We start from the raw sequence: 26,711 nt of genomic DNA on the forward strand, positions 1-26,711 counted from the left end.
AACTACACATTATGTACCTGTTTGTACTGTCCTCAATGGCAGTGAATAATAATGGTTGCAAGAATATCCTTCTGGTGTAGTCAATAATAACAGTGTCTACAGCTTTAACCTTATTTTTAAAATTTCTTCTATTGATCTCATTTAGATGAAACTGAACACTTAAGAAAAACATATATTTACTTGTCTTGTTTCTGGAAGTGATTTAATTATTTATTCCCATAAATGTGTGTAATTATTTTTTATTTAGCTATTAACTTAACAGATAAGATAGATTTTACAGTGAATTTAGCTTAGTGAAAAAAATTTTGAATCTATTTTGAGGGAGATAAGTCTAAACTAGATTAGAATAGAAACTCCATCAGAGTAGGGATTGTTTCCAAAATACCTTTTGTGTCTAGTGTTTGCCAACCAAATATTAGGTACTCAAGAAGTATTGGTTGAATGACTTTACATTGTATAGGCCTGCTAATTCATCAGCATCTTATTAAAAATTGAAAATTCTTGGCATGCCTGAGTTGACTCAGTCAGTTAAGCATCAAACTTTTGATTTTCGTTCAGGTCATGACCTCAGCATCGTGAGTTTGGGCCCAGTGTGGAGCCTACTTAAAATTTAAAAATAATTGAAAATTCCTTTATTATTATTTATTATTGCTGCTCACTGTTTAGAAAACAAATTTCAATAATGAGTAATCTTGAATTAAATAGAAAAATGGATGAACAATAAATAAATGTCATTGATAGTTATCATCTTTCAAAGCATGAGGTCTCTGGAGGAAGACAAAGCAAAATTAAAAGGTCCTTGTGATGAAGAGATTAAATATATATTCTTTATTGTTAGGCATAAATCATAGATGATAATCAGCATAGAAATGATTAATTCGGTAGCAGTTATTTAGTACATTGTGCAGGGTGATGGCATGATCATAGTGATGCTTTGAATTTTCATGTCCTTTTCACTGTCAGAGTGGTTTCTAGTATCTTATGGGACCATAGAAGTCAAATGAGGGAAGTGAAGTATTATTCTCATTGGAATGGGAACAAATGAAGGCATACAGGGTTAAGTAAATTGCAGCAGCTTTTTGCCATTTGGTGACAGATGAATATAAATGCTTCTTTTCCAGATCTGATTCTTCACACCTATATATTTCAACCTTTACAGACTCAGAGTAGCAGAAATAGAGGTCAGAAAAGAGGCATAAAGCTGAGAAAAAGAACACTCAGTTTAGCACATGACCTCTTGGTTACAGTTGAGACTTAAAGAAGATGGATTTTTTAACATCACTCTTTCTCTGAGTGCTTAGGTAAAATATTGTGAAATCCCAGAATGAGCCTACTGTTAAGTAGTGTGTGACCTTACGCAAATAAGGTTTTTCTGTTCTTATGTCAGAGCTTTAGAGTCTGCTTAACTTTAATTCAATTCAGATACTTTAGGATTTTGAGATTGTTCAAGCAAAATCGTATTTATTGTAGAAGTGACTAATTGTTCAAATGTAACCTAGTCTACTGACATTTACCACAGTTAAAGCAACTACTTACAATAACTGTCTATGATCCTGATTTTGTTGAAAGGATCCTATATTATACTCTAAAGAAATCTGAATGAAAACAGTGTCGTGCCTAAGATTTAGAAACTTTTATAATCCAACAAAAAACCAGAGGCCAAGAAAGCAGTGTTGAAGTTGAAAGTGGACTGGCTAAGATGGAAGATATAAGAAAAGGGAAAGCTGGTCATCTTTGATCACATAATTATTTTGAGGAGATACAAAGTCGTCAAGCCAGTGGCAGAATTCTTATTGTCCCAGGCCCCTGAATTGTATTATTAATAATTACCATTAATGTACACTGAGTACTTTTTGGCAAGCATACTGCTACATGCTTTGAATCCCACAGCAATTCTTTGAGATGTTATTACTATCTTCCTTTCACACATGAGGACATTGAGACTTATGGAAGTTAGCAACTTGCTAAAATATTTCATGAATGTGTGTTTTAGGAATGATATATTAAAAATTCCACAAGGTTTCTGAGGGTGGAGAATAGTTATTGCTCAATATGTACAATAATGAATATTGTTCAACAATTCAAGACAGGAAATGGAGAATGATGTCAAATATAATAACGGATTCATTTGGAATTCCATGACCTTTTTGCTTGGCCTACATTGAATTTTCTAGGGACATCTGCTTTGGAATCAGACCTAAATTTGAGTATCAGTTCTGCCCTAGGGTACCCTCCTAATTGGGTTATTTAAATGTACTGTACCTCATTTTCCTCATCTGGTAAATGGGTATACTATCTTTCTCCTTCACAGGTCTGTTATAAACTCCCTATTATTTATGGATTTCATATTTGCAAATTCACCTACTTTATAAAATTTATTTGTGACACTCCCCCACACACACACACATCAATATGGGTAATTCTTTCATAGTATTTGCTGACATATACAGAGCTTTAAAAATTTGAGTCAACTGATCACATGGTCTCAGCTGAGGAAAAACAAGGCCACATACTGCCTCATTTCTCATAGTATAGACAAGAGTCCTCTTCACAATCTATTCAATGCCACTTTTTTTTTGCATTTTTATACTTTTTATTGACGATTTTGCTGTCTAAAATGGCCCCTCAAATGTGCAAAATGCTAGCTAGTGTTCCTAAGTGTAAGAAGCTGTGATGTACTTTGTAGAGAAAATACATGGGTTAAATAAGCTAAATTCAAGGATGAGTTATAGTGCTGTTGGCCATAATTTCAACATTAATGAGTCAACAGTGTATATTAAATAAGATGTTTTTTACTAAACCACACATAAAACAAGGTTATGTGTTGACCTATTGCTGAAGATACTGTGACAGGAGTCTCACAGGAGCCTAACTCTGGATTTTGCCATGAATGAAAAGAATTGACTGTGCAATAAATACTCAAAACATTCACTGTTAACTTATCTCTCAGCTTTCCTTCTAGTCTTAGAGAAGAAAACACCTCTGAAAGATTCGAGGCTATTCTCAATAATTTTAACAAGGCAATGAAAACTCTGAAATGACACAACATAATCTTCTTAGCTTCTAGAGTCCCTTCTAACAACTTATAAAATATTATTTCTTATTAATTAAAAGTTCAGTTTGGGACACAGACTAAGGTATCTTCAAGGATTATGTTATCAGAAAGTAAATATTTTCAGCTCAGCAGGTGGTTTACTCTCTACTACAACTCTTCTCTGCCACTGTGGTACAAACGCCGCCATACACAATATGTAAATGAATGGTTGTGACTGTGTTTCAATAAAACTTTATTTACAAAAACAGGCAGGCTGGATTTGGCCTGCAAACTGGAGTTTGCTGACCTTTGATTTAATGTAATGTTGGTGCTTGGTTTATTATAGTAGTTGTCAGTTTACTAGAAGTTTACCTATAAACCATAGAAAGTGAAATAAAATTTTTTCCATTTCTGTATTTCTCTGCTGGTAGTGCTGGTAGTGATAATAATAGCATGTAGTGAGTGTTTATTAAATGCCACGCACTGTGCTAAGCACTTGATACTATATTTTATTTAATTAGTGTAGCCATATGAAGCAGTACTATGATTATTATCTCATTTTTCAGAGATAGAAACTGAGGACCCCAGAGAGGTAAAGTAACTCATTTAAGGCCACAGGAAGTGGTACAACCTGGTCCCAGGATAGGTTTGACCTTGTAGCCAGCATATACTATTTATTTGCCTAACCTTTTCTTATTTTCTGATGTTTTTTTAATTTTGGGATGTTGATCTGAGAGTCACAATTTCATTGTCAGCATTGTAATAAGCTTTTCTGAAGAAAAACATTATTTTTCAGTGGATAAGTAAGTAGACAACTGTGGGTTTTAGCTCTAATTCTTTAGTTTTTCAAAAGTAATTTGTATTTCTTCCTAAGTTTTCAAATGTATTGTAAAAGAAGAATGTATCTAAATGTGAGGCTTTGCTACTTTACTCTCTACTGGGAGACTTGTTTTTCTTTATCGATTAATTGGAAGGTTTTATTTTGTTCTTGTTTCTCTCATATCCTGATTGAATGATTACAAAGCCCTTTGCTGTGTTTGAGTCACTAATAGCACTTTAAACACAGAGCCAACCACTTGGGGGACATAGATTTGTGTTTGTTGAATGACTAATAACTTAGCAATAGAACTACCTTCTTTTCTCTAACTGTGTCAACTATTCACATTGCCCATGCCTGCTGTCTCTGTTTTCAGTTAGTTCTCAGAATTAGCACAGACCTTGACATCAGTAATAAGATATAGGTTGTAGAAATGACTAGGTCGGAGTAATGAATATTGAAAAAGTAGAGTTACTGATTTGGCTGTTTCATGAGAAACACTACCCTCCTATTACCCCTTTACATTTAGTTCCCACTCACTAGATCAACCTTTTATTTGGACTCAGTATTTGTCAGATAGAATTATGAACCCAAAAATAACGATCCTTGTTTTCTGGAGGCTCAAAGTCTACATCAACTGATTGATTTTATATCTATATAAATAGATATATTTATATATATTTTACATCTATTTATATAGATGTAAAAACATATATTTATATCTATATACACACACATAAAATATATTTTTATATATATAAAATTTATATCACCTCATTGTGTGTATGTGTGTTTGTGTGAGTGTGTGCTTTAAAGCAGGGGCTATGAGGGCAGCCTGGTGGCTCAGCGGTTTAGCGCCGCCTTCGGCCCAGGGTGTGATCCTGGGGACCCGGGATAGAGTCCCACGTCGGGCTCCCTGCATGGAGCCTGCTTCTCCCTCTGCCTGTGTCTCTGCCCCTCTCTCTCTCTCTCTCTCTCTCTCTGTGTCTCATGAATAAATAAAATCTTAAAAAAAAAAAAAAGCAGGGGCTATGAGAAGAGTATAGTAGGAGCACAGAGGGAGGCTCACCTGGCCAGCTGACTGCCTGGAGGGGGGCAGGGAGGTCTCATGAAGAGGGTCATTTGGGGGTTAGGAATGGGAGTTTTGCAAGTGGAACAGAGGGATTGATTAACATCTCTGGAGAAAGAAGAACACAGCAGGGAGAGAGAGGATGAAATATTTTGGGAATGATAAGAATTTTGTTAGGGTTGAGAGAGGATGGGGCAAGCAAGGGATGAGCCTGGGAAAATAGTTGGGACCAGATTATGAAGTGCATGTGGTCATAAAGTCAACTTTAGAAAGCCTTAATTAGGGTGTGGCATGATCAGAGCTTTATAAAAATAATTCCGGTGACAAAATTGATGGAGGAGCACAGTGACAATTGAGTTCTACATTCTTCTGCCTTCCAGCTTTCTCCTGTGCTTCTGGAGAGTATCTAGAAATGAAGAACCAGGTATGCAGTAAGTGTGGCGAAGGGACCTATTCCTTGGGCAGTGGCATCAAATTTGATGAATGGGATGAATTGCCAGCTGGATTTTCCAACGTTGCGACATTCATGGACACTGTGGTCGGCCCTTCTGACAGCAGGCCAGATGGCTGTAACAAGTAAGAATCCAAAGGAGTCTTTGGATCTTGACTTAGTACTTGAGAATGGTATAGTTGCTCTTTTCCAGAAAGACTTTGGGGGTAATCTTGGTACTGATTGGGATTATAGATAATCTAATTGCAAAGAATCATATTGTTTTTTGGATGGTCATACAGATAATGTAGTTCAATTTTCATGAGATGAAAATAGTTGCTCTTTGGACATAATAGATGCCATATACAGAAAAGCTACCAGAAAAACAAATCAGTTTTCTGATAATATATCTATAATATTCAAGACAGTGGTATTTCTACAAACCTTTCTCTAATTTTTAATGGATAATTTTAGATTTATTTTTCTTCTCCTCTGAAAGGAAGAATTGTGTAATCTTCATTTAGATACTGTATTATCTCCTGTAAGAGAAAGTAGGTTAAATACATAAAGTGGAAAGCTCTTTCACTTAATTTCTACCTTTTAAACAAATTTAGAATTGAAGTATAGTTGACATAAAATGTAGCAGTTTTAGGCATCAACATAGTGATTTGACAATTATATATGTGATGAAATGTTCACCACAGAACTGGAGTTGCCCTCTGTCACTATGCATAGTTATTACAATATAACTGACTTTATTACTTGTGCTGTGATTTCTTCCTTTCTTTAGGGGATTATTAGTTTCACCTATGACAACACTGGTAGAATGTTAAATTGTTTTGAAAAGACACAGAATCTTTATCTTTGGGCTGTAATCCTTCCTGTTCTCTTATGTTGACCATGCAACATTTCCTTCCTTATGGCCATGGATAGGAGAAATAAAACTTCAGGCCACTGGCTGCCTTCTGACTAGAATAGCTTCTCAGGAGCTCAGCATTTTTACCAGGACCTAAGGATGCCAGGGAATTACTTAGCTGTGCTAAAAAGATGTGTTCTCTCCTTCTTACCTTCCCCAACCCTGCTTGCTTTCCAGTGTTCTCTCTTTTTCCCTCTGCCAAGTGACATTTTTATTCTCCTGATAATGATCATTTCATTATATAGGGTTATGATATTAGATATCATTAATAAGATTATTCCTGTCTCTCTCTCTGTATATATATATATTTATATATGCGTATCTTTGTATGTATGTACACATATACATATATATACATGTATATACATATGTATTAAAGTATGTGTATATATTTTGAAAATATAATTTAATTTTTTAAAACAAAATTGCTCTTTAGAGTAAGGTACTTGTAGGATGTTATGGTACCTCAGATCTTTGTTTAGGTGGGCAGGAGATATTGATATGGCTTCTTCTTCTACTTAGAATATATAGTTTATTCATTAAAGAAGTTTAATGATAATTACAACTTTTTTAATGTACTGTCCCATCTAATTTTCTCAATGTGAGTTTCAGTCTGATATTGCTGTGATCATCTCTCTCTTCCCCTCCCTTCCTTTTTCCATTCATCTAATCTTGCTTTAATTCTTTTTAATTGGTTGGGTCATAGAATTTTCCAAAGTGGTTGTAGCATTGTAGACTCCAGTGGCACATTTGAATTCTAGTTATCCTCCATATTTACCAACGTTTGTTTTGTCAAGTCTTGTTTTATTTTAACCATTCGTGTGTGTGTTTGTGTTTGTGTGTGTGAAATGATACCTCCTGTGCTTTGAATCTGATTTCTTATGAACACTTTTCATATATTCATTGTCCATGTGTTTAATTTTTGTGTGTGAGATGTCAACATGTTTTAGCCATTTTCTATTTTTTGGGGGTCATTTTCTCATTGAACTCTGTGAGTTCTTTGTGTATTCTGGACATGAGTCATGTATATTCATATAATACTTAATACATGCATGAATGCATATGCAAATACATGTATTGATAAGTATGTGTACTATTTTCTCCCAGTTTGTAGCATTTGCCTTTTCATTTTCTTAATGATATACAAAAGTTTAAAACTTGAAAAAGTACAATTTATCAAATTTTTTTGTTACGGTTAATGTTTTTTAATATCTTTAGATATTTTTGCTAATCTTGATTGCAAAGGCTACAAATTGTAGTATGCATTCTGAGAGTGTTATTAGAGTTATTATTGTACTTTTACATAAAATGTAAAACTGTACAATGGTATTGTTACAGTTATACCCTCATTTGTGTTCTATCATTGCATATTATATTTAGAAACATAAACCCTATAGTATAATGAAATGTATGTTAAATAATATTTGTTTTTAAAAGCATTTAAGAGATGAAAAATTTGGCATTATATGTTTATCATACATAGAGCACCATTCCTGGTGTCCTTCTTTATATATAGATCTGAATGTCTAGGATTATTTTTTTCAACCAGTGAAATTTTCTTTATCCTTTCTTATTATGCAAGTCTGCAGCTCACAAAATCTTTCAACTGTTGTTGACTTAAAAATGGTTTTATTTTTGCCTCTGTTTTGAAGAATATTCTCTTGGACTTTGGACTCTGGACTTACTTTTCTCTTTCTATGCTTTAAAGATGTTCTACCTTCCAAATTCTCCCTTATTTGTGCTGGAAAGTTAGCTGTATTTTTTATGATTAATTCCCTTCTATGGAACATGTCTTTATTTCTCTGCCTACATATAAAATGCTCTCCATATTTTTGCTATTCAACAGTTTGTGACGTGCCCAGTATTGGTTTTCATGTATTTATTTGTTTAGTTAGCTTTTTGGATTTGTAGGTTGATCTTTTCACCAAATTTAGCAATTATTTTATACATTATGCCACCAATAATGTTTTTCTACCTTTTTCTCTCTCTCTTTTCCTTCTTTTACTCCAATTACATGTACATTAGACTACTTGATATTGTCTAAAAATTGTGAGACTCCTTTTTCTTTCAGTTGTTTTCTCTCATATTTCAGATTACATAATCTCTATTGCTCTATCACTAACTTTTTTTTTTTTTTTTCAGTCTCAAGCTTGTTCTCAAGCCCATCTGGTGAATTTTAAATTTTACATGTTGGGATTTCTCAGTTCTAGAATTTCCATCTAGCTTATTTTATGGCTCTTATTTTCCTTAAAATACTTGAGATTCTCTATCCCTTCACTTACTGTATTCATCTTTTATTTATAGTTGACTATATTTGTAAGAGCTGTCTTAAATACTTGTCTTTTTTTTTTCTTACTATCTTTTTTCTCAATTAAGGATCATATTTTCCCACTTATTTGCATGCCTGGTAAATTTTTATTGTATCGTGGGCATTGTGAATATTAAGGTGTAGGAAATGTGGGTTGTTTTTTTCTTCATTTTAAGGGTGCTAAGTTTTATTCTGGCCGGCAGTTTATGTACTGAAAGAGCACCTCGATCTCATCAGTCTTGGTTTTTTTGTTTTGTTTTGTTTTTATTTTTTAGGATAGCTCTGTATTGGTTTCACTCTTAGTCCTAGGTCATGGCCTTTATTTCAGTGCAGGAGTTGGCAAACTGGCCTGTGGGTCTTTTCTTTGTTTTTTGTAAACAAAGTTATATTGGAAGACAACTGCACTCACTTATTAATGGCATTATCTGTGGCTGTTTTTCAGTTAAAATGGCAAAGTTAAGCATTGCAGGAAGGACCAGATGGTCCACAAAGCTAACAATATTTATTTACTGGCTCTTTATGCAGAAGTATACTGATACCTGCTCTAGGGCATGGACCTTATTCCCAAGGTGGGGCAGTTCTGCTGTCAGATGAATGCCCAATGTGGTTATCAAGTTTTCTCCCCTAGGGCTGACCTGGGGCTCCAGTGACTCCACTAAAGTGATCTCTCTGTTTATGTCTCAGCTTTGCAGTGGCTGTTCTCTGCTATGTTTGTCTGTACCCTCCAGCCCCAAACCCAGGACCTAGTCTATATGGACTCTTGGACCCATTTTTTCTGATTCTCAGGCCTATAATTTCCAGCTGCTTCAGCTGCCCTAAATAATCATCTCTGTTCCTCAGCTCAGTGATACTGCTCTGCTCTACTTGGGTGCCATGGTTTGGAAAGCGTCCTGAAGAGTGAGGTCAAAGTCATTTTGGGCTTTGCCTCTTGCATTTTCTGGCTTTCAAGAATCTCAGTCCTATGTTGCCTATTGTCAGTGCCTGAATTTGGCTTGTATATTTTCCTTAACAGTTTGTTAAAGAGAAAGGGCAAATCCAATATCAGTTAGTGAGTCATGTTGGGATGTGGAAATCTTAGTCTTCAGATTTCTTTCAGAAAAAAAAAGAAAAGAATTTGCTAAAATCTCACTCTTATTATCCATATCAACAGTTGCATCTGAAGAGAAGGATGATAAGTTGTGCTTTCATACAGTTTGGTTAGAAATTTTTTTGGGGGCAAAGAGTCAACATGTGATTCATTATTGATTTATCTAAGAATTATGGTTAGATTTACAACTTAAAATTTTGTTCACCAGTGTATTTTCTTAATATTTCTTTTTTTTTGTTTTTTTGGTTTTTTTTTTTTTTACATAAAAATTCCAACCAGACACTTACCCCTACTATATACTCTGAAACTTTGATCTGCATTTTATTTAGTTTTACTTTAAACAGGTTTTTTACTAGGACTATCCCTTCTTTCATATCAAGGAACTCCTTATCTCCCTGCCAGGTATATATGTTTTTAAATAAAACTTTGGATTTGTTTGAGAGAATAATTCTACCTCAGACTATTGCAGTTAGTGGTCATCTATTTAGTGGCCAAATTTTTGGTGAAAAATAGCAGTTTCCTAGCAAATGGATCATATAACCTTATCAGGATCTAAGAAGCCCTTTGCTATATGAGTCTTTTCCCAGTAGTATGTTGGCCTTTCAGTTCCAGAAAAGCTTTAGACTTCTCTGCTATGCCTTGCTGATGGGAACTACTTTTGAAACTGAGTTATGTAACTTGTAAACAGAAGAGGTTTCTGAATGCTAAGGTAAAAATGCCTCTTGGTTTTGTTTCCACAGCTCTTCTTGGGTCCCTCGTGGAAATTACATAGAGTCAAATCGTGATGACTGCACGGTATCTTTGATCTATGCTGTGCACCTTAAGAAGTCGGGTTATGTCTTCTTTGAGTATCAGTATGTCGACAACAACATCTTCTTTGAGTTCTTTGTAAGGCCTTTTATGTTATAGAATTTACTTTTTGAGGGAAATTCATGTAAAATTTCTCTTAATTAATTGTTGCTATTCCATGCATGGTATGCCTCCTCAGTTTTTTTCTGTCAACCAAACCTTTTGATAGTAACAGAAAACTTTATTTTTTTCTTTAATATTTTATTTTCTGCTTAAATATTGTTTATGTTGAGCTCTCACTTTGTTGGATAACATTGGACTTGTTTTATTTTTGGTTAATAAGATCCTTAGATGACCATTTTGATTTGGACTTTTAGTGTGAAAAATACTTTCACCAATATTCATTTTAAATTTTTTATAGCTAAGTTATTTTATTCAAAATATATTTTCACCACTTTTAGTTTTTGTTTTTTTTTTCTCTTTGGAGTTTCAAGTATTTGATTTAAGTATAATCATGGGCAGTATTTCACAAGTGGAAGTGGCTATATGTTTCTGATTCTGTCAGTTTTGTACAATCTAAAGAAATCAGTGGATGAAATAGTTGATTTCTTTGGTAAGAGATGACATAGCATTACACAATATAAGATAAAATAGTAGTTTACAGAGTAGGCTTGAAGGGAGGTGGGTAGGGGGATGGGATAGCTGGGTGATGGGAATTAAGGAGGGCACATGATATATGAGCACTGGATGTTCTATGCAACTGATGAATCACTGAACTCTACTTCTGAAACTAATAATACATTATATGTTAATTAATTAAATTTAAATAAAAAAATAGGCTATTACTACTAAAATTATATAAGTATTTAATATAGGGGTACCTGGCTGGCTCAGTTGGAAGAGTATGTGACTCTTGATTTCAGGATTGTGTTTGAGCCCCACATTGGGTGTAGAGATTGCTAAGATAAATAAATAAGAAACTTTTTAAAAATTAATATAAACTGTGTCCAATTTAGCAAATAGTTGTTGCAGTCTCTCAAATGCTTGAGAAAATATTTTCAGATTGACTTCTTTAAAAAAAATTGTGTGTTGTATAAGTGACTGGGAAAACTGATCTTGTAAAATGTTTCTGTGGTTCAGATTTCAGGAGCCCAGGTACTAATTATTCTAAAACAAATATATTTTGCTCCTGATAATGGAAATTTGTAAGTCAGAAGTTTGATAGGAAGAGATACTTGCCATGAAAATATGAGCTTTAGATTTGAAGTCAAGAGATTCTGGGTCAAGTCCCAACTGCAGCGGCTGATTATGTGTTTTGGATAATGAAGCTAACTTTCTGGCCCTCAGAATTCCATTTTGCAGAGTGGATTGTATGACAAGACCTTTAAGGATCCTCCTTGTCCTAATATCCTTTGATGAGTTCAAAATGTTAAGTAATTTTCAAACAGATTTGCTTTTATAAGCTACAATGTGTTTGCAAAACACTTCTTAAGGTAAATTATTCCCGATTCCATGAAACATTTTTGCAATACTACCAAAATGAGAGTAAAGTTAAGAAGTTAGGTAATTATAAAACTGTTAGAATAAGCACTCAGTTTTATATTGTTGAGTAAGTCCTTTGAGAGTTGTTGGTAAAAGTACTCTTAAGGCATGAAGTTTTATTAGTTCCTTTGAATGTTGCCTCTGTGCTTCTGGTTACAAATTGAAAAGAGGTGGTGAGTTCCTTCTTTTGTTGATGTTTCAGCTTTATAGGTTACAGTTTATTGACTCAGAGTGTCAACACTTCAGTCATCATGCTTATGGTTAATGGAAAGGAAATACCTGAAGCCTGAAGGAAAGTCGTACCTACGGATATTACATAATTTAAAGCAGTCAAGTATTTAATTTTAGAGCTATGGGAATTTCATTCAGCTCCTCTACTCTTCTTTTTAAGCAACGGAGCTGAAACCTAGAGAGAATAAGTGGTTGAATCAAGGTCATACCTTTACTACTTACTTTTAGAATGAGGAACAGAAATCAGATTCTAGAATGCCAGTAGAATATCCTAATATCACATGATGTTTGATTTCAGCTGGAAAAACAAAACAAAACAAAACAAAACAAAACAAAACAAAACCTTTCAGCTTATCCACATATTGACCACCAAAGGTATATTTAGGGTACATATCTGCTTAAAAATGGCTTAACACTTGCATTAGAATGTTCATTATGCTTATAGTACATATCTGATACTTAAATTCAGATTAAACAAATATCTTCAGTGGCTAATATTCTCTGGTATTTCTAGTTTATAATCTTTTAGGAAATATTTTTATGGAGATCATTTTAATGTTGTTGATAAACTGCTCAGGAGGATGAATGAAATGGCCAAGATGTAGAAAAGAGAGAAATAGCCATTTTGGCCAAAGTAGAGGTTACAAGTTTTTATGTCAACCCTACTGTGTTGCTGCCTCTTGTGCAGTATTACAGAATGGCCTAGCTTTTTGATGTCTGTGTATTCTTCAGAGGCCTGGAAAAGTAGTGTGCAAACCCTTAGGCATTTTATAAGAATTGTCTGGAAAGCACAAAATGTTTGGTGCTAAAGATAGCAGCTGTAGTCATTTGAACTGGTCCTATGATTCACATTTCCCCCCAAATAAAAATTTAGGGCTTTGGCTTTGACTGTAACTACTTACCTACATATGTGGAATAAGTCCTGGGGAATTGAAAACAAAGCAGGTGTCATTTATTTATGAATTTAAAACCTGACTTCCCTAAATCTTATAAAAATATGCTTTATTTTTATACTATTGGGCCTGCATGGTGAATGAGAGCTTTTAAAACTTTTGATAAGGTTTTCATAATGACTTTTTCTCCTTTCTGTGAATTTTCTGGTTTAACTGTTCTCATCCTCTCTCCTTTCCTCCTCTCCTGATTCTTAACCTTTTTGTTATAATAATGAGGATGCTTTACATAGAACCACTTGTATACAGTTGTCACTTAGGTTCCAGAGGTCTTGGTATGTTTACTTTCTGAGAATCACTCATGGTCATTATTTAGTACGTTTTGAAAGAGGCTCTTGCAGCCTGTCCTATGCTGAGTAACAAATTTAATTAAAGCCATTATTCAAGAAGCTTTACTGGGGCCCTTGTGTTTAATCCACAGATTCAAAATGATCAGTGCCAGGAGATGGACACCACTGCAGACAAGTGGGTAAAACTCACAGACAATGGAGAATGGGGCTCTCATTCTGTAAGTCTCTGTTCATCTTCTCTCCCACCAACCCCCATTCTGCTCCTTCCTTTCCCCAGTCTTACAAAAATGTTCGTGAAAAAAAAATTGTTCATTAATTTAGAGTTTCTAGTTAGAGAAGAAATTGCCCCAAAGTTTCAGGGACATAGCTTCTTTGTAGGTATTTTTTCTTGCCTTTCTCTTTCTCCTTAGGCTTCTTTCCTTACTCTTTCCCATCATACTCCAACTTTCTCCTTTTCAAAGGGGCATTGAGAAGAAACTAAGGCTATTCAAAATTAACACAGAGAACCTTGGGGTATGTATGTAAGTTTACATATGTGCCTGTCACATGGGAACAATCAGTGGCTCTTGACTATGGAAGGATCCTTTGATCCAATTTTCTCTGCAGTTACCCCAACAAGTGACTTTCCAGCTTGTCTTGTTAGGGGCTGGATTGACTCCCCTGTTGGACAGCTCTCCATGTCACAAAATCCATCCTTGTTGGCGCCTAAACCTGCTTCCTGTTTATCATCTGTTGCTCAGAGTTCTGTCTCTGGTTATATTGGGTGAGGTACCTGCATAGTCTCCTCAGGACAACTCTAAATGCTTGAAAGCAATGATCACGCAACATAATCTGTGAATCTGTTATTGTTTGAGGGCACTGCCCCTTTAGAATGAGGCACAGTTTTAAAATTTAACTCTGGCTTATTGTAGCTGTGTTTCTGTAGGCACTTGGCTTAATCTCTTTTGTTTTGTTTTTGGCTTATTCTCTTTGAATCTGATTTTTCATGTAAGAAATGGGAGCAGTCTTGCAGGATTAAATGAGAGGACATATGAGAAAGGCCTGGTGTGGTGCCTGCAGTGTAGACTGAACTCTATTTCAGTAAGTGACCACCCACCCTCAACTTTGTATTGGAGCAGGTGCTTCATCCTTGAGTGATTAATACAATGTACCTTTCAGACTGTCTTTTTGATCTGTATGCCTGGAAGTGATACTAGAGCCACTTAAGATCCATTCACCTAAGCATTCATTAAGCTGGGCTTTGAAAGTACAAGTAACCCTTGGCAACTAATATACTTTCTTCACTTAACACAAGTGAAAGTACTCAGTGCACTACTTTTCTGAATGCGTGGCAGGGTGAAGTACTTGGATATGTTTTAATTTCATACAGCTTGAATTTGGCCAGCCAGAGACTACATAGAAGAATAAGAGTGGCAGATGAGAAAGCAAAGAACCTTTAAATTAGTTCATTTGACAGAAACAGCATGAGATTTACTGGAAGTGTTGTTTGATATGTAAATAAAACAATGTGCTGGTGGCAAAGGAAGCAAATATTAAATGTAATATCATTTACATTCTGGAGTCATTTAAATCATGTTATTTTATAACAGTCCTATTTTTCTCTGGTTGTCATTGCAGTATTGTTTATTAAACAATTTTAGAAGGAAGCAAAGTCTTTCTGTTGCCTTTTTGTTTTCAGAGTCCAGAGATCTACTTATGAATAGTGGCAGTCAACAAATATATAATTGGGTTGAGTGCCTTTTCACTCTCTGGAATGAATTCCTTTTTAAATATAAACCAAGACTTCAGGCACATAGTTTAAAAATTCTTTTATCTTTTTGTTCAGGCTTAAAGAATTTTCTTTTCCTTCTTTGTTGCTTTATTTTTTGGATTGGCAATTTTTTTTTTTTTTTTTTTTTTTTTTTTTTTTTTTTTTTTAGAAAATACGACTATAGCACAGTAGACTCAAATTTGTAGGTGCCCAGTTAATGGTGTTTCATTATAATGCCTTGAACAGTGTTTAAGGGATTAGCTTTTAGATATGGTTAAAGTAGCATGATTTAAGGACGTCTGGGTGGCTCAGTGGTTGAGCGTCTGTCTTCGGGTGGGATAGAGTCTTGCATCAGGCTCCCTGCAGGGAGCCTGCTTCTCCCTCTGCCTATGTCACTGCCTCTCTCTGTGTGTCTCTCATGAATAAATAAATAAAATCTTAAAAAAGTAGCATGGTTTATCTGACCTGAATGCCTTGTGTTCTTCTTTACAGGTAATGTTGAAATCAGGCACCAACATATTGTACTGGAGAACCACTGGGATCCTTATGGGTTCTAAGGCAGTCAAGCCAGTTTTGGTGAAAAATATCACAATTGAAGGTACTTTGTAGCAATTTTTTTTTTAGTAGCCACATATCACAATTTTGAGTTAGCTAAAACATCAATTAAATTGTTGGTTTGGATGGCTCAAGGGTTTATGAGGCAGAAATTAGTATGTTAGCCATCATACATGTCTAGAGATCCTGGTTTTATTTTTGGAGTTGACTGGTATTGTTTTGTTTTGTTTTTTTTTTTTTTTTTTGTATCCTTAAATTAATCTGTGTGAAAAAATAAGAACGATAAAAATTTTCAATGTCTTTACATAAAACATAAGGATCATTGTTAATAAGGACCTATGCTTCATTTAGGAAACACCTATTATGCCAGGCATCAAGCTCACACAGGTCACTAAATCCATAGAAATAATAAAATAAACTCATCTGCCTGTCTCCTAAACCTCTTATGCCTCTCTGAACCAGCCGGACATTTTCTGGCCCAGGAGAGCAGCCAATAAACCCTGGCATGGTTCATTCTCAATTAGGGCTAATTTTAATTAAGGCAGTGATTCTCCTTTATTAATGGCTTGTATTTTACTACATTCTATATGGTTTCCTGTGACACTAACTCATTAGTCATAGGGACATCTGCTGGCAAAGGCTGGAATTACAAGCCAGAAAAAAAGGCCACTCCTCCCAGGGTTTGGGTCTTGCTTGTGACTTAATGATCAGTGGAGAAAAAGGGAACAGGTGGCTGCAAAGATCAGAGCAGAGTAGGCTGGTACAACTGGAGGAGACCTTAGAGTTCATCCCACTTCTGAGTTAGTGGAGTTGTCTCTTGACAACTCAGTTTATAATTTAGTATACCTCTGTCAAATCTCAATCTCTTAAGTGTTTGCTCTATTTAGGGTGTTCATTTTTTATTTTTTATTTATGATAGTCACACACAGAGAGAGAGAGAGGCAGAGACATAGGCAGAGGGAGCAGCAGGCTCCATGCACCGGGAGCCCGACGTGGGATTCGATCCCAGGTCTCCAGGATCGCGCCCTGGGCCAAAGGCCAAACCGCTGCACCACACAGGGATCCCTACTTAGGGTGTTTAATTCAGTATCTATCCCAGTTTTTTGCAGACAGTAAATATTTCCTTGGTGTTGAATGAATGGAATAAGGGGTCCTGGCTTAATGCTGCTGTTTCTCTCACTTCTGATAGAAGCAGCAAGAAGGTGCTGATTTGCTTCTTGCTAGTGGGTCCTTCCTTCCATGCTCTGTTTTTTAATTACCACACAGGGGTGGCATACACATCAGAGTGCTTTCCATGCAAGCCAGGCACATTCAGCGACAAACCAGGTTCCTTCAACTGCCAAGTCTGTCCCAGAAACACCTATTCTGAGAAAGGAGCCAAAGAATGCATAAAGTGTGACGAGCACTCCCAGTTTTCGGGTAGGACTAGTCTTTGTCAGTTTATGTTCTTTGTTTTCTCTCTAAATTTATGTCTGTTGAGAATGTGTATTCATAAGACAGAAGCCACACTGAAATGTGGTGGGAACAGTGTGCCAGAAACCAAGTGCTGAAGTGAATCAATACTGAATGGATAAAATACAACTTTTTACCCTTTTGTGCATGACTTTTCCATTCGCCCTTTTTTCTGTTCCACACCCTATGGAGAACTGCTATGGATATATTTATACTCATCTAAAACAAATCATATTGTAATTTTACATGATTCGGTGGCATAGAAATAGATATACTTAGAAAATGTTCATTTGCTGCAAATATACAATGTTCATTGATGATGGAAGACATCTAATATCTTTTTGGAAAAAATTATGATAGGTTTCTTGTGTATCATGGAAAAATTTATTGATCTAGGGTAAATAGAAATGCAGGCCTTTATTTTCCTTAGGCCTAGCTAGTTCTTCCTAAATTGCTCTGGTAAGGTTATTTTAAATTTTGAGTTTTCTGGGTTTGTTTGTTTGATTTTTGCCTTTTCTGAGAGTCACAACATAAATGACTAATTTCTGAAATGTGTTTTTATGTTGCAGAAGAAGGATCCAGTGAGTGTACGGAGCGACCTCCCTGTACCACAAAAGACTATTTCCAGATCCATACTCCGTGTGATGAAGAAGGAAAGGTATAGGCTGTGTTCAGTACACTGCATTCTGTGTTAGTCCAACCCTCTTCCCAATTTGAGCAGACTCTAGTTTGTTTGTGAGAGACTTAAATGAGTTGAGTTATAATATGTGTTTGTAAGTAGGACATGAGGAAATTTAAGAATGTAGATTCTGAGTCTTGCTATCCTGGCTTTAATTTCATGCTATTACTTATTAGTGCTATGGTTATTTGCTCTAAGTTTGCTTTTTCATCTGTAAAATGGGGTTAATTTACTTCTTACTTCACAAGGTTGCTATGAGAATGCAAGACATTATCAGTTTAAGGTTCCTTGTATAGTGTCTGGCACATAGTGTTCCATAAATCACTGCTATTTTTAACAGCTAATTTTTTTTTCAGAAGTAATAGAACCAGGAGGAACACAGTCTTAAAATGTGTACTGTGACTCACAGGATGAAAACATCCTGTAACTTCTCTTTAATTATTTGGTTCTTAGTAGGTTTGATCAATAAAAGCCATGCAGCCATAGGCAAATTCAGTTATGGCAGATTACTGTGTAATTGTGTTTAGAAAACGCAAAGCAATTAACCTACAGCTGGCACTTCGCCAGAGGAAAAATACACACGTGAACCTTGCAGTTGATGTGGTATTCTCTGTATGACAGTTAGCCTGTATTAGCGTGTGTCAGTAGGAGAAACTGAGATTGAAGTGGCTGCATGGGTGCCTGGGTGGCCCAGTCGGTTGAGCATTTGACTCTTGGTTTCAGCTCAGTTCATGATCTGATGGTTGTGGGACCCAGCCCTGCACTGGGCTCTGTGCTCAGTGCAGTTTGCTTCAGGTTCTTTCTCCCTCTCCCTCTGCCCCTCTCCGCTCATGCTCTTTCTTCCTGTCTTTCTTTCTAAAGAATAAATAAATAAAATATTTTTTAAAAACATGGCTGCAATGCAGCATTCTTTCTTTGTGTTTACATCTTTGAAATCATGGCATTTAATTTCTTGACCTAGTTTGCAGAATATATATACATGTCAGAATCACTTTTCTTTTCTTAATTTAATTTTATTATTTATTTATTTATTTATTTTTAAATATTTTATTTATTTATTCATGATAGTCACACACACACAGAGAGAGAGAGAGAGGCAGAGACACAGGCAGAGGGAGAAGCAGGCTCCATATAGGGAGCCTGACGTGGGATTCGATCCTAGGTCTCCAGGATTGCGCCCTGGGCCAAAGGCAGGCGCCAAACTGCTGCGCCACCCAGGGATCCCTCTCTTCTTAATTTTATATCCTTAGGTTCTAATATGTACTTTTTATATTTGTGTGATAATTAATCTTACCCTGAGTCCTTAAATTTTTTTTAAAGAATTAACTCTTTAGTACTTAAGACCAAGTTTATTCTAGTATTTGCAGGAGAGCTATTACTTGCTCAGAATAAACTCAAGGGAAGTCCAGTTTAAATTAGTGGAAAATTTTAATAATTAGAAGTATATGTATTGTTTTAAATAAGAACAGTAACTCAAATAGCCCTATAATGATGGCCAAGGAAGGGATATTTCCACTTAGAAAATACATACAGAGAGCCACTAAGATGAGTTGAAAGTAATTTGAAATAATGTTTCTTCAGCTAAACTTTTTAAGTTAAATTTCTTATTAATAATAAGTAAGGCAAATTGAATTTGTTTTATGTAGTAATCACTAATTCAGCATTACTGAAACTTAAATGAATGAGATCTAGTATAAAAATGGTTCTTATTTTTGCTATGATGAAAATATCCAAATGCCCTATTTTTATTATGTCAATAAATAGTTTAGTGTGTTAGTGAATAGTGTGATAAAATTTAGTTGACCTGGGCCTAAAGGAAGTAAAACCATATATCAAATGTACAATGTACTGAATACCCATGCACACACACACACACATACACACCTGTGTACATGCATGTACCCACAGGCGTGCTGTGTTCACACATACACACAAATTACATTTTTCTGTGGAGTCTGGGTGAACTCTGAACACATCAGTATAGAACACATTGTATTAGCGCTCTATAAACTCAGTGATTCTTAAAAAAGTGATTTAAGACTCGTTTCAGGAAAAATGTGTCTAGCTTCAGAAGTAAACAAAAACCAATAGAAAGTTAATTAACAGATATAGTAGAGAAATGTAGATTACACATGAATTTAAATTTTTTTTTATATTTTCATTTGTTTCAAAATTTTCATTTGTTCTGGTTTCATCTTTTAAAAAGGTATTTTAATCTTGCTTGGCACAGCCTGGTGATTTGCTGATGGTTTAGTGATGTTTCCAGGTCGTTCAATGACTGTAGCTTTTTTTGTCCTGTCATACTCTCTTTGATCTTATTGCTTAGAGAAGATCCCCAAGGGAAGCAGCTATTGAAGTAGACAGACTTTGAACATTATAATTTATATGACACAGGAATGTCACAGGTTTCTGTGTTCATTTTGAAGCCCGATTATTTGATTGCTTCCCTCCTATAGGGAACAGTTTTCAGAAATATTTCAATTAGTAACTGAAGCCATTCTAATTCTGACTGAGGGACTCTCATTAACATCAGGAAATGTGGACTTTCTATTCTTTCATTCATTTATGCAGTGAATCTTTATTGAGCACTGGTTAAATTACAGAGTTCTGGGTGATGAGGGCAGGACCAAGGACAGGCAGAAGAGGAAGGTAACTGTCTTCATGGATTGTAGAACAGTGGTTGTCCATTTTTTTCGTATGCAGCAGACTCACCTGGCGGTTCCTGTCCTGGATTTTTCATTTCAAAAGATATGGAGCAGGACATGAGAATTTATATTGCTAAAAAGTTCCCAGGTAATTCTAATTCTAGGATCTCAGCAATTTGAGATTTCAGAGAAAGAGCCTGGATTTCAGAGGAGAGATGGTCTTTCAAAGAAAGAAAGAGAGAGAGAGAGGAGGAGAGAATGAAGGAGAAAAGGAAGGAAGAGAAAGAGAGAAAGAGAGAAGAAAGAAAGAAAGAAAGAAAGAAGAAAGAAAGAAAGAAAGAAAGAAAGAAAGAAAGAAAGAAAGAAAGAGAGAAAGAAAGAAAAAAGAATTATTTTCAGTTGTGATTAGTGTCACGCCAGAGAAGTCTTGAGTTTTATGGGGATCTGACCCAGCCTGAGAAGGCTTCAGATCTGTACAAAACCTTGGCCAAGGCATGGAGGAAGAACATTTCTGGAATAGGAGCAGGATGGTGAAGACCTGATGTGGGACACAGCATGGAATATCTGAAGAACTAATGACTAGAATGTGGGGGTGTAGGAAGGGGGTTGCATTTACTACATCTAATGACATAGGCTTGGGCTAGAATAGGGAGGTTTCAGAGTGATGAGTTAACTTGAAATTTTTTGTGTATGTTTTATTTTCAAAATGTTGTTTAGAGCCCACTTTTTAAACATGTATTAAGATATACTCATATGGCTGCATACAGCACATGCACTGATTCAGTGCTTGAGATTTGAACTCAAAAAATTTTGACCTTGCTAATGTTCATTGAGAGAAGGCATCTTTTAATGTTAGCATTGTATGATCACCTTATGGCTTCTCATGATCTCCCTATGGCTGAGATAGAGAATTGTGGACTAAATGGTATGGTTACAAGGATATATGGGTAATTGAGGAACTATATGTAAAATATTTGACTTAATAATTGGATATATCAACTAGGACTATAGTTGATATTAACTAATAGTATAGTTGGTATCATGTATTTGCCAAAGGAATATAAGTTTAACAACATAATTATACATATCCTAAGTCATACCAAGAATGATTACATGTGAATTATTTTCAACATTTGATTTAAAATCCTCAACTTGCATGAGGATGTTGGGAATAAGTATGTTAAATTGTAGAGCAATAAAGCAGGGGAAAATGACAGAAGTAAAATTTAGAGAGATCCCAGAGTGTTAGCATATTGTGCTTAAATTAGCAAAGTCCACATTTATTTGTGTCAAGTTCTCAGATATAAAAATATTTAGAAAAGAGAAAACATTAATTTGCCAAAACTTGCCAGAAATATCTTGAAGAAAATCCAAGCTTTAGAACCTGGCTTTACCAAATTAAAAATGCATCAGACATTTAAAGGGGAAAGAAACCTCCCAAGAATACAAAGGATATTTAGTGTTCAATTAAGTGGGCTCATGCCTGAAAAACAAGTCACTCACTTGTTTATCATATCCATAAACGTTGTCTCAGATCTGCTTACATAAGTTAGAGGGATAAGGTGGTTTTGTAGGGAGTTAGCTACTTATAGACAATGTTTAAGGTTTTATTTATTTTGGGTGCTAGAACTAGATAGAATTAATAACTTTTTGTTTTGTTTTGTTTTTGTCTTTTATCTCAGGGTGAAAAGTAGTTCCCTCCCCTGTCCTAACTGTGGGATGGAATACACCGTTCTTTTTAATGGTTGTAAAACAAGGTGTAAATTTTGCTCCCTCACTTGGAGATAATTAAGAATTCTGTTAATAAAATTAAAAGATACTTTCCAGATTTGGGGTAGGTGGAAGCAGAGCAGGAGAGAATTGAGTCACATGATTGGGAAGTTAACATAGAGCAAATAGTTTTATCAAGTCATTTTTTTCTTGCTCTTCTCTTGGACACTCTTGGTTCATTTTGATTTCCTTTCCAGGCAATCTATTTCCTGTGGTAACAGATCCCTCTGGCATGTCCACCCAAAACAGTCTTGTCCTCACAGCTTTTGATCATAGAAGTGCTGAGCAAAGTTTCAGAAAAGACTCTGATTGGCCCTGCTTTAATCATGAGCCCACCTCAGACCAACCATTCTGTCCAGTAGGATAGGATACTTCGGTTGGACTTCACCGGCTGAGCTCTGTGGCTGGGTGGCCAGACTGTGTAACTCCTTGTTCCTTTCAGTGTCACACAAATCAGTACCTGAAGAGGAAAAGGTAGTGTTGGTTACCACAATAAAAAGAGAGTGATTCTGTGCAGATTCACAGAACTCCTCTACCCTTAAATAACATGAATAGATCTGGCAAGATTGTCTTGATATACTGGGAATTCCCACAGAATTTTTTGCACACCTCTCCTGATATTTTCATAGTGGTTACAGAAGGTTTGCTAGTGTTTTGGTATCAGATCACTATTGCAAATACAATTCTTGTAAAGATGATTGTTTCCTTCATCAGACTCTCAGCTTCCTGTAGACAGAAACACATTCTTAATCACTTAAAAAGAAAAAAAAAATCTGTCAGCCTGGTAAAGTATCTGGAACACAGAAGATAATGAAGCATCTTTTGAGTGAATTTATGAATGAGAAAATTAGTAAGTGAATGAATGATTAACATATTTAGAGAGGTGTGTTCTGTCGTTGGCAGAGGGCTTGAGAAAATTTTGACAAAAAAAAAGAGAAAATTTTGACAAAATGGGTAGAAGCAAGAGAAGAGAGGCCATGCACTATATTAAACCATTTGATATTAAATATGGTTGAAGTTGCTAATAATTTTTTTTTCAGTTTGGAGAAAAGACACCATGGGATAGAGGAATTTGGATCATCTTTCTGACATGTTCTACATGTCCTAAAGAGATTTGATCTCTTCCCTTTGAATATACATGACATTTCATGTTTCTCTTGGAAACAATGATGGTGACAATAATTATGGTAATAGCAGTGATGGTATTAATAGCAGAAGCATCCATCACACAATTGTGTGCATGCTCACTGTGTATGCATGTGTGTATTCAAACATTGCCTCTAATTCTTTTTTTCAACAGCTATGCATTTTAGACAGTATTATACCCAGTTTGTAGATAAGAGAACTGAGACTTAATGAGGTTAAGTAATTTCTGGAAGGTTATAGATAGTCACAGCTAGTGGCTCTTAAGACTGGAATTCTAACCCTAATTATGACTGCTTCCAAATCTGATGCTTTTGCATCCTCTTCATATATTTTCTTTTTTTTTTTATATTCTAGCACTTTGTGAACCTGTCATCAGCTGCCTTCACAGCAATTTGTCATTCTAATATTACAGTGCTTTCTTCTATACACCGTAGGTACTTAACAAAAACTTCCTAAGTAGGAAGATAAAGCACTTGAAAGGAAATTATAGAAAAGAAGAAACACAGTTTTCTGTATTATTCCATAAGGCAGAATTTGGATGAACTTATAGAAGGTAAATTCCATTGGTACATAATGATGTTCAAACAAGCAGAGCTGCCCACTTCTGAAACAGCATGTTTTGTCAAAGAGCAAACTTGCAGCCAAGACTGGGAGAGTGCCTGGCAGGACAGGATGTCTTAGAAGGAAGCCTTCTTGAGAGGAAATATTTGACTCTGCAACTTAGTCATTCCTGAGACTAGGAAATTGATAGAGTTTGTCTAGTACTTTCTTTGCCCTTTAATAACTTTAATATTACAAGTTATTTCAAATGCTCAATGTCTCTTACACAGTGTTTGTGAATTACATAGCAAAAGTAAGATATAGGGGATATTTAAAAATAGGGTATAATGGGATATGGCCTTTAGAACTGCCTTTCTCTGGGGGTGCCTAGTTAAGCTCAGTTGTCCTCAGTCGGTTGGTTAAGCTTCTGCCTTTGGCTCAGGTCATAATCCCAGCCAGGGTCCTGGAATGAAGCCCCAGTTATCAGGCTTCCTGCTCAGCGGGGAGTTGGCTTCCCCCTCTGCCCTTCCCTAACTTGTGTGCTCTCTCTCTCTCCCTAATAAATAAAAATCTTAAAAAAAAAAAAAAAGAACTGCCTTTCTTCCTATGTAGTTTAAGCAAGTCAAGAAAAATTGGAGACTGTGTTTCTGAATTAGGGTTTTGGGAAAACATCATGGCATTTCTCAGTGATTAGGGAGTTCTGAATTTGTAGAAAATAAAATTTCATGATAGTCTCCTTTAAAATATTTTTTAAAAACAACTTTATTGAGATTGAATTCTCATATCAGACAATGTATACATTTAAAGCCTCAGTTCAGTGTTTTTAGTATTTTTCACCCCAATCTAATGCTATAGCATTTTCTTGCCTAAAGCCCTGGCTACAACCTGCAGTGCAATGTTCAATCTCCATGGTGTCTTCCACATAAACAAAGAAGAGGTCCCAAGCTTTGATGAATTTAGAAAGGGATTGAGGAGGTAACTACAAGGGAAGAGAAAACAGTAGAACCTTCATAGGAAAGGAATCCAAGTGGATGCAGATATGTAGATGGATGCGCCGAGGACATGCTTAGAGCATTTATAGATATTGAGCATGGCTCTGAAGGAGGGGATGGACATAACTTGGCAGGACAGTGGGGACGTGTCAGAGATACAAATGATGAGGGCCCTGTGTCTCACTACTGGAAGAGGTTAAGGATTGGGAAAGGTGGGAGGGCAAGCAACAGCCCACCTGGTTGGGAGCATATGAGTCAGAACATCACGGAACACAAGGCAATGAGGTTGGTGTGGCTGTTAGTAGACTTATAAATCACATGTAATTTAGCTCTGATGAATTCAGCCACTCTGCAAAGCCTTGATGCTCTTGTGCACGGACATTGGAAGGAAGAAGGCTGGTAACTGTGGACAAATGCACTTTCAAAATTTATCTAAATTTTTTAGTCATCCCAGTCCTGAATTTAATTTTGACATGAGAATTGATAGCACCATGTGTTTCTCTTAAACGCATCTTATTCATGCTTAATATAAAATACTCAGACACTAGATAGAGGTCTTCTCTAATCTTACTGGCAATCTGGTGAGTTTTGTTCTATTAGTGTTTTTTGGTTTCATAAAATATTTCATAATTTTATCTCAACTTGCCAAAGAATGAGTTGATTGTTGGTTTTTCACCTGCACTGTGAGCCATCTGGTGCTAAGTATCATTTATATTAATTATTATCTTTCCCCAGCCAGCTCCACTTGAAAGCATCTGTCCCCATTAGAAGGAGAGACTTAGAATCAATCTGCCATATGAAGCAAGAGCCTTTGTAAACAAAACTTTTACTGTAGAGCATTTGAGATTTGGCTTCTAAATGTTTAAAAGTGGTGCACATTTTCTAATTTTTAAACATTTACTATTCTTGGATTGAGAATCATGTGGTCAGCTGACTTGTCAAAAGTATATTTCCTTATTTTACACTTTTTGCCCTAACTGAACTGACCGTTTTTGACTAGTGTTTCTGTACTGTTTACTAGCTGTGTCTAATTCTTGGGCAAGTTGTGAAACAGCTCTTACCCACAGCTTCCTCATTTATAAACTTAAAGATAATAGTACTGACCTCCCACAGTGGTGGGGAGGAGTACAAGGCACACCCCCCCCCCCCATTGCAAGTACTCAGCCTCAGCACCACCCCTACTCCCACACGGGAACCCCCTGTTTTCAACCATGCAATAGTTCACACCTAACACAGTGTGACTTTAATTCATGTCAAAAGAAATCAGCAAATTTGTGAATTCATTGGGTTGGAAATTTGTTTTCTATACTCGCTAAGCCAGAATTTTAAAAAGACAATCCCCCAGATATAATGATGTTTCGTTTGCTTAGATTCTCTGGATTTTATACAGCCCTTTTCAGGGGAGTTAAAAACCCCTTATGGATACAGGGTCTAGTTTATTTATTTATTATTTTTAGCTGTTGAGGAAAGTTCAGCAGGAGTGGCCATCACTTTATAGATAGGATGAGAAAGGCAGATGAAGTTGGCTGGACTGTATGATGATGTGGGCCATAAAATGTATGCAGAAAGAGAGTTATAAAAGGAAAAATATTTATAATTCTGTTGAGACATCTGCCTTTTAAGCCATTTACCTTAAGCATCCTTCTTCAGATAAGGTAATTCTTCTGTAAGAGAATACTTGAGAATAAAATGGAGTGGTCTCAGGGTGTGCTATATATA

The 26,711-nt window shown here is 35.7% G+C and overlaps 1 protein-coding gene across 3 annotated transcripts in view; it reads left to right on the forward strand.

Moving 5' to 3' along the window:
- ELAPOR2 (endosome-lysosome associated apoptosis and autophagy regulator family member 2) overlaps positions 1–26,711 on the forward strand; it is a 171,613-nt gene that overhangs the window by 90,958 nt on the left and 53,944 nt on the right. For all 3 annotated transcript variants that reach the window (XM_077857148.1, XM_077857149.1, XM_077857147.1), the window contains exons 3-8: positions 5,301–5,496; positions 10,402–10,549; positions 13,595–13,681; positions 15,706–15,811; positions 17,035–17,187; positions 17,790–17,878. In XM_077857148.1, coding sequence (XP_077713274.1) covers positions 5,333–5,496; positions 10,402–10,549; positions 13,595–13,681; positions 15,706–15,811; positions 17,035–17,187; positions 17,790–17,878 — 747 coding nt within the window. In that variant the 5' untranslated portion in view covers positions 5,301–5,332. The remainder of the gene's footprint in view (positions 1–5,300; positions 5,497–10,401; positions 10,550–13,594; positions 13,682–15,705; positions 15,812–17,034; positions 17,188–17,789; positions 17,879–26,711) is intronic.

This window comes from Canis aureus, chromosome 18 (assembly GCF_053574225.1).
Source record: "Canis aureus isolate CA01 chromosome 18, VMU_Caureus_v.1.0, whole genome shotgun sequence".
NCBI classification, from domain to species: Eukaryota; Metazoa; Chordata; class Mammalia; order Carnivora; family Canidae; genus Canis; species Canis aureus.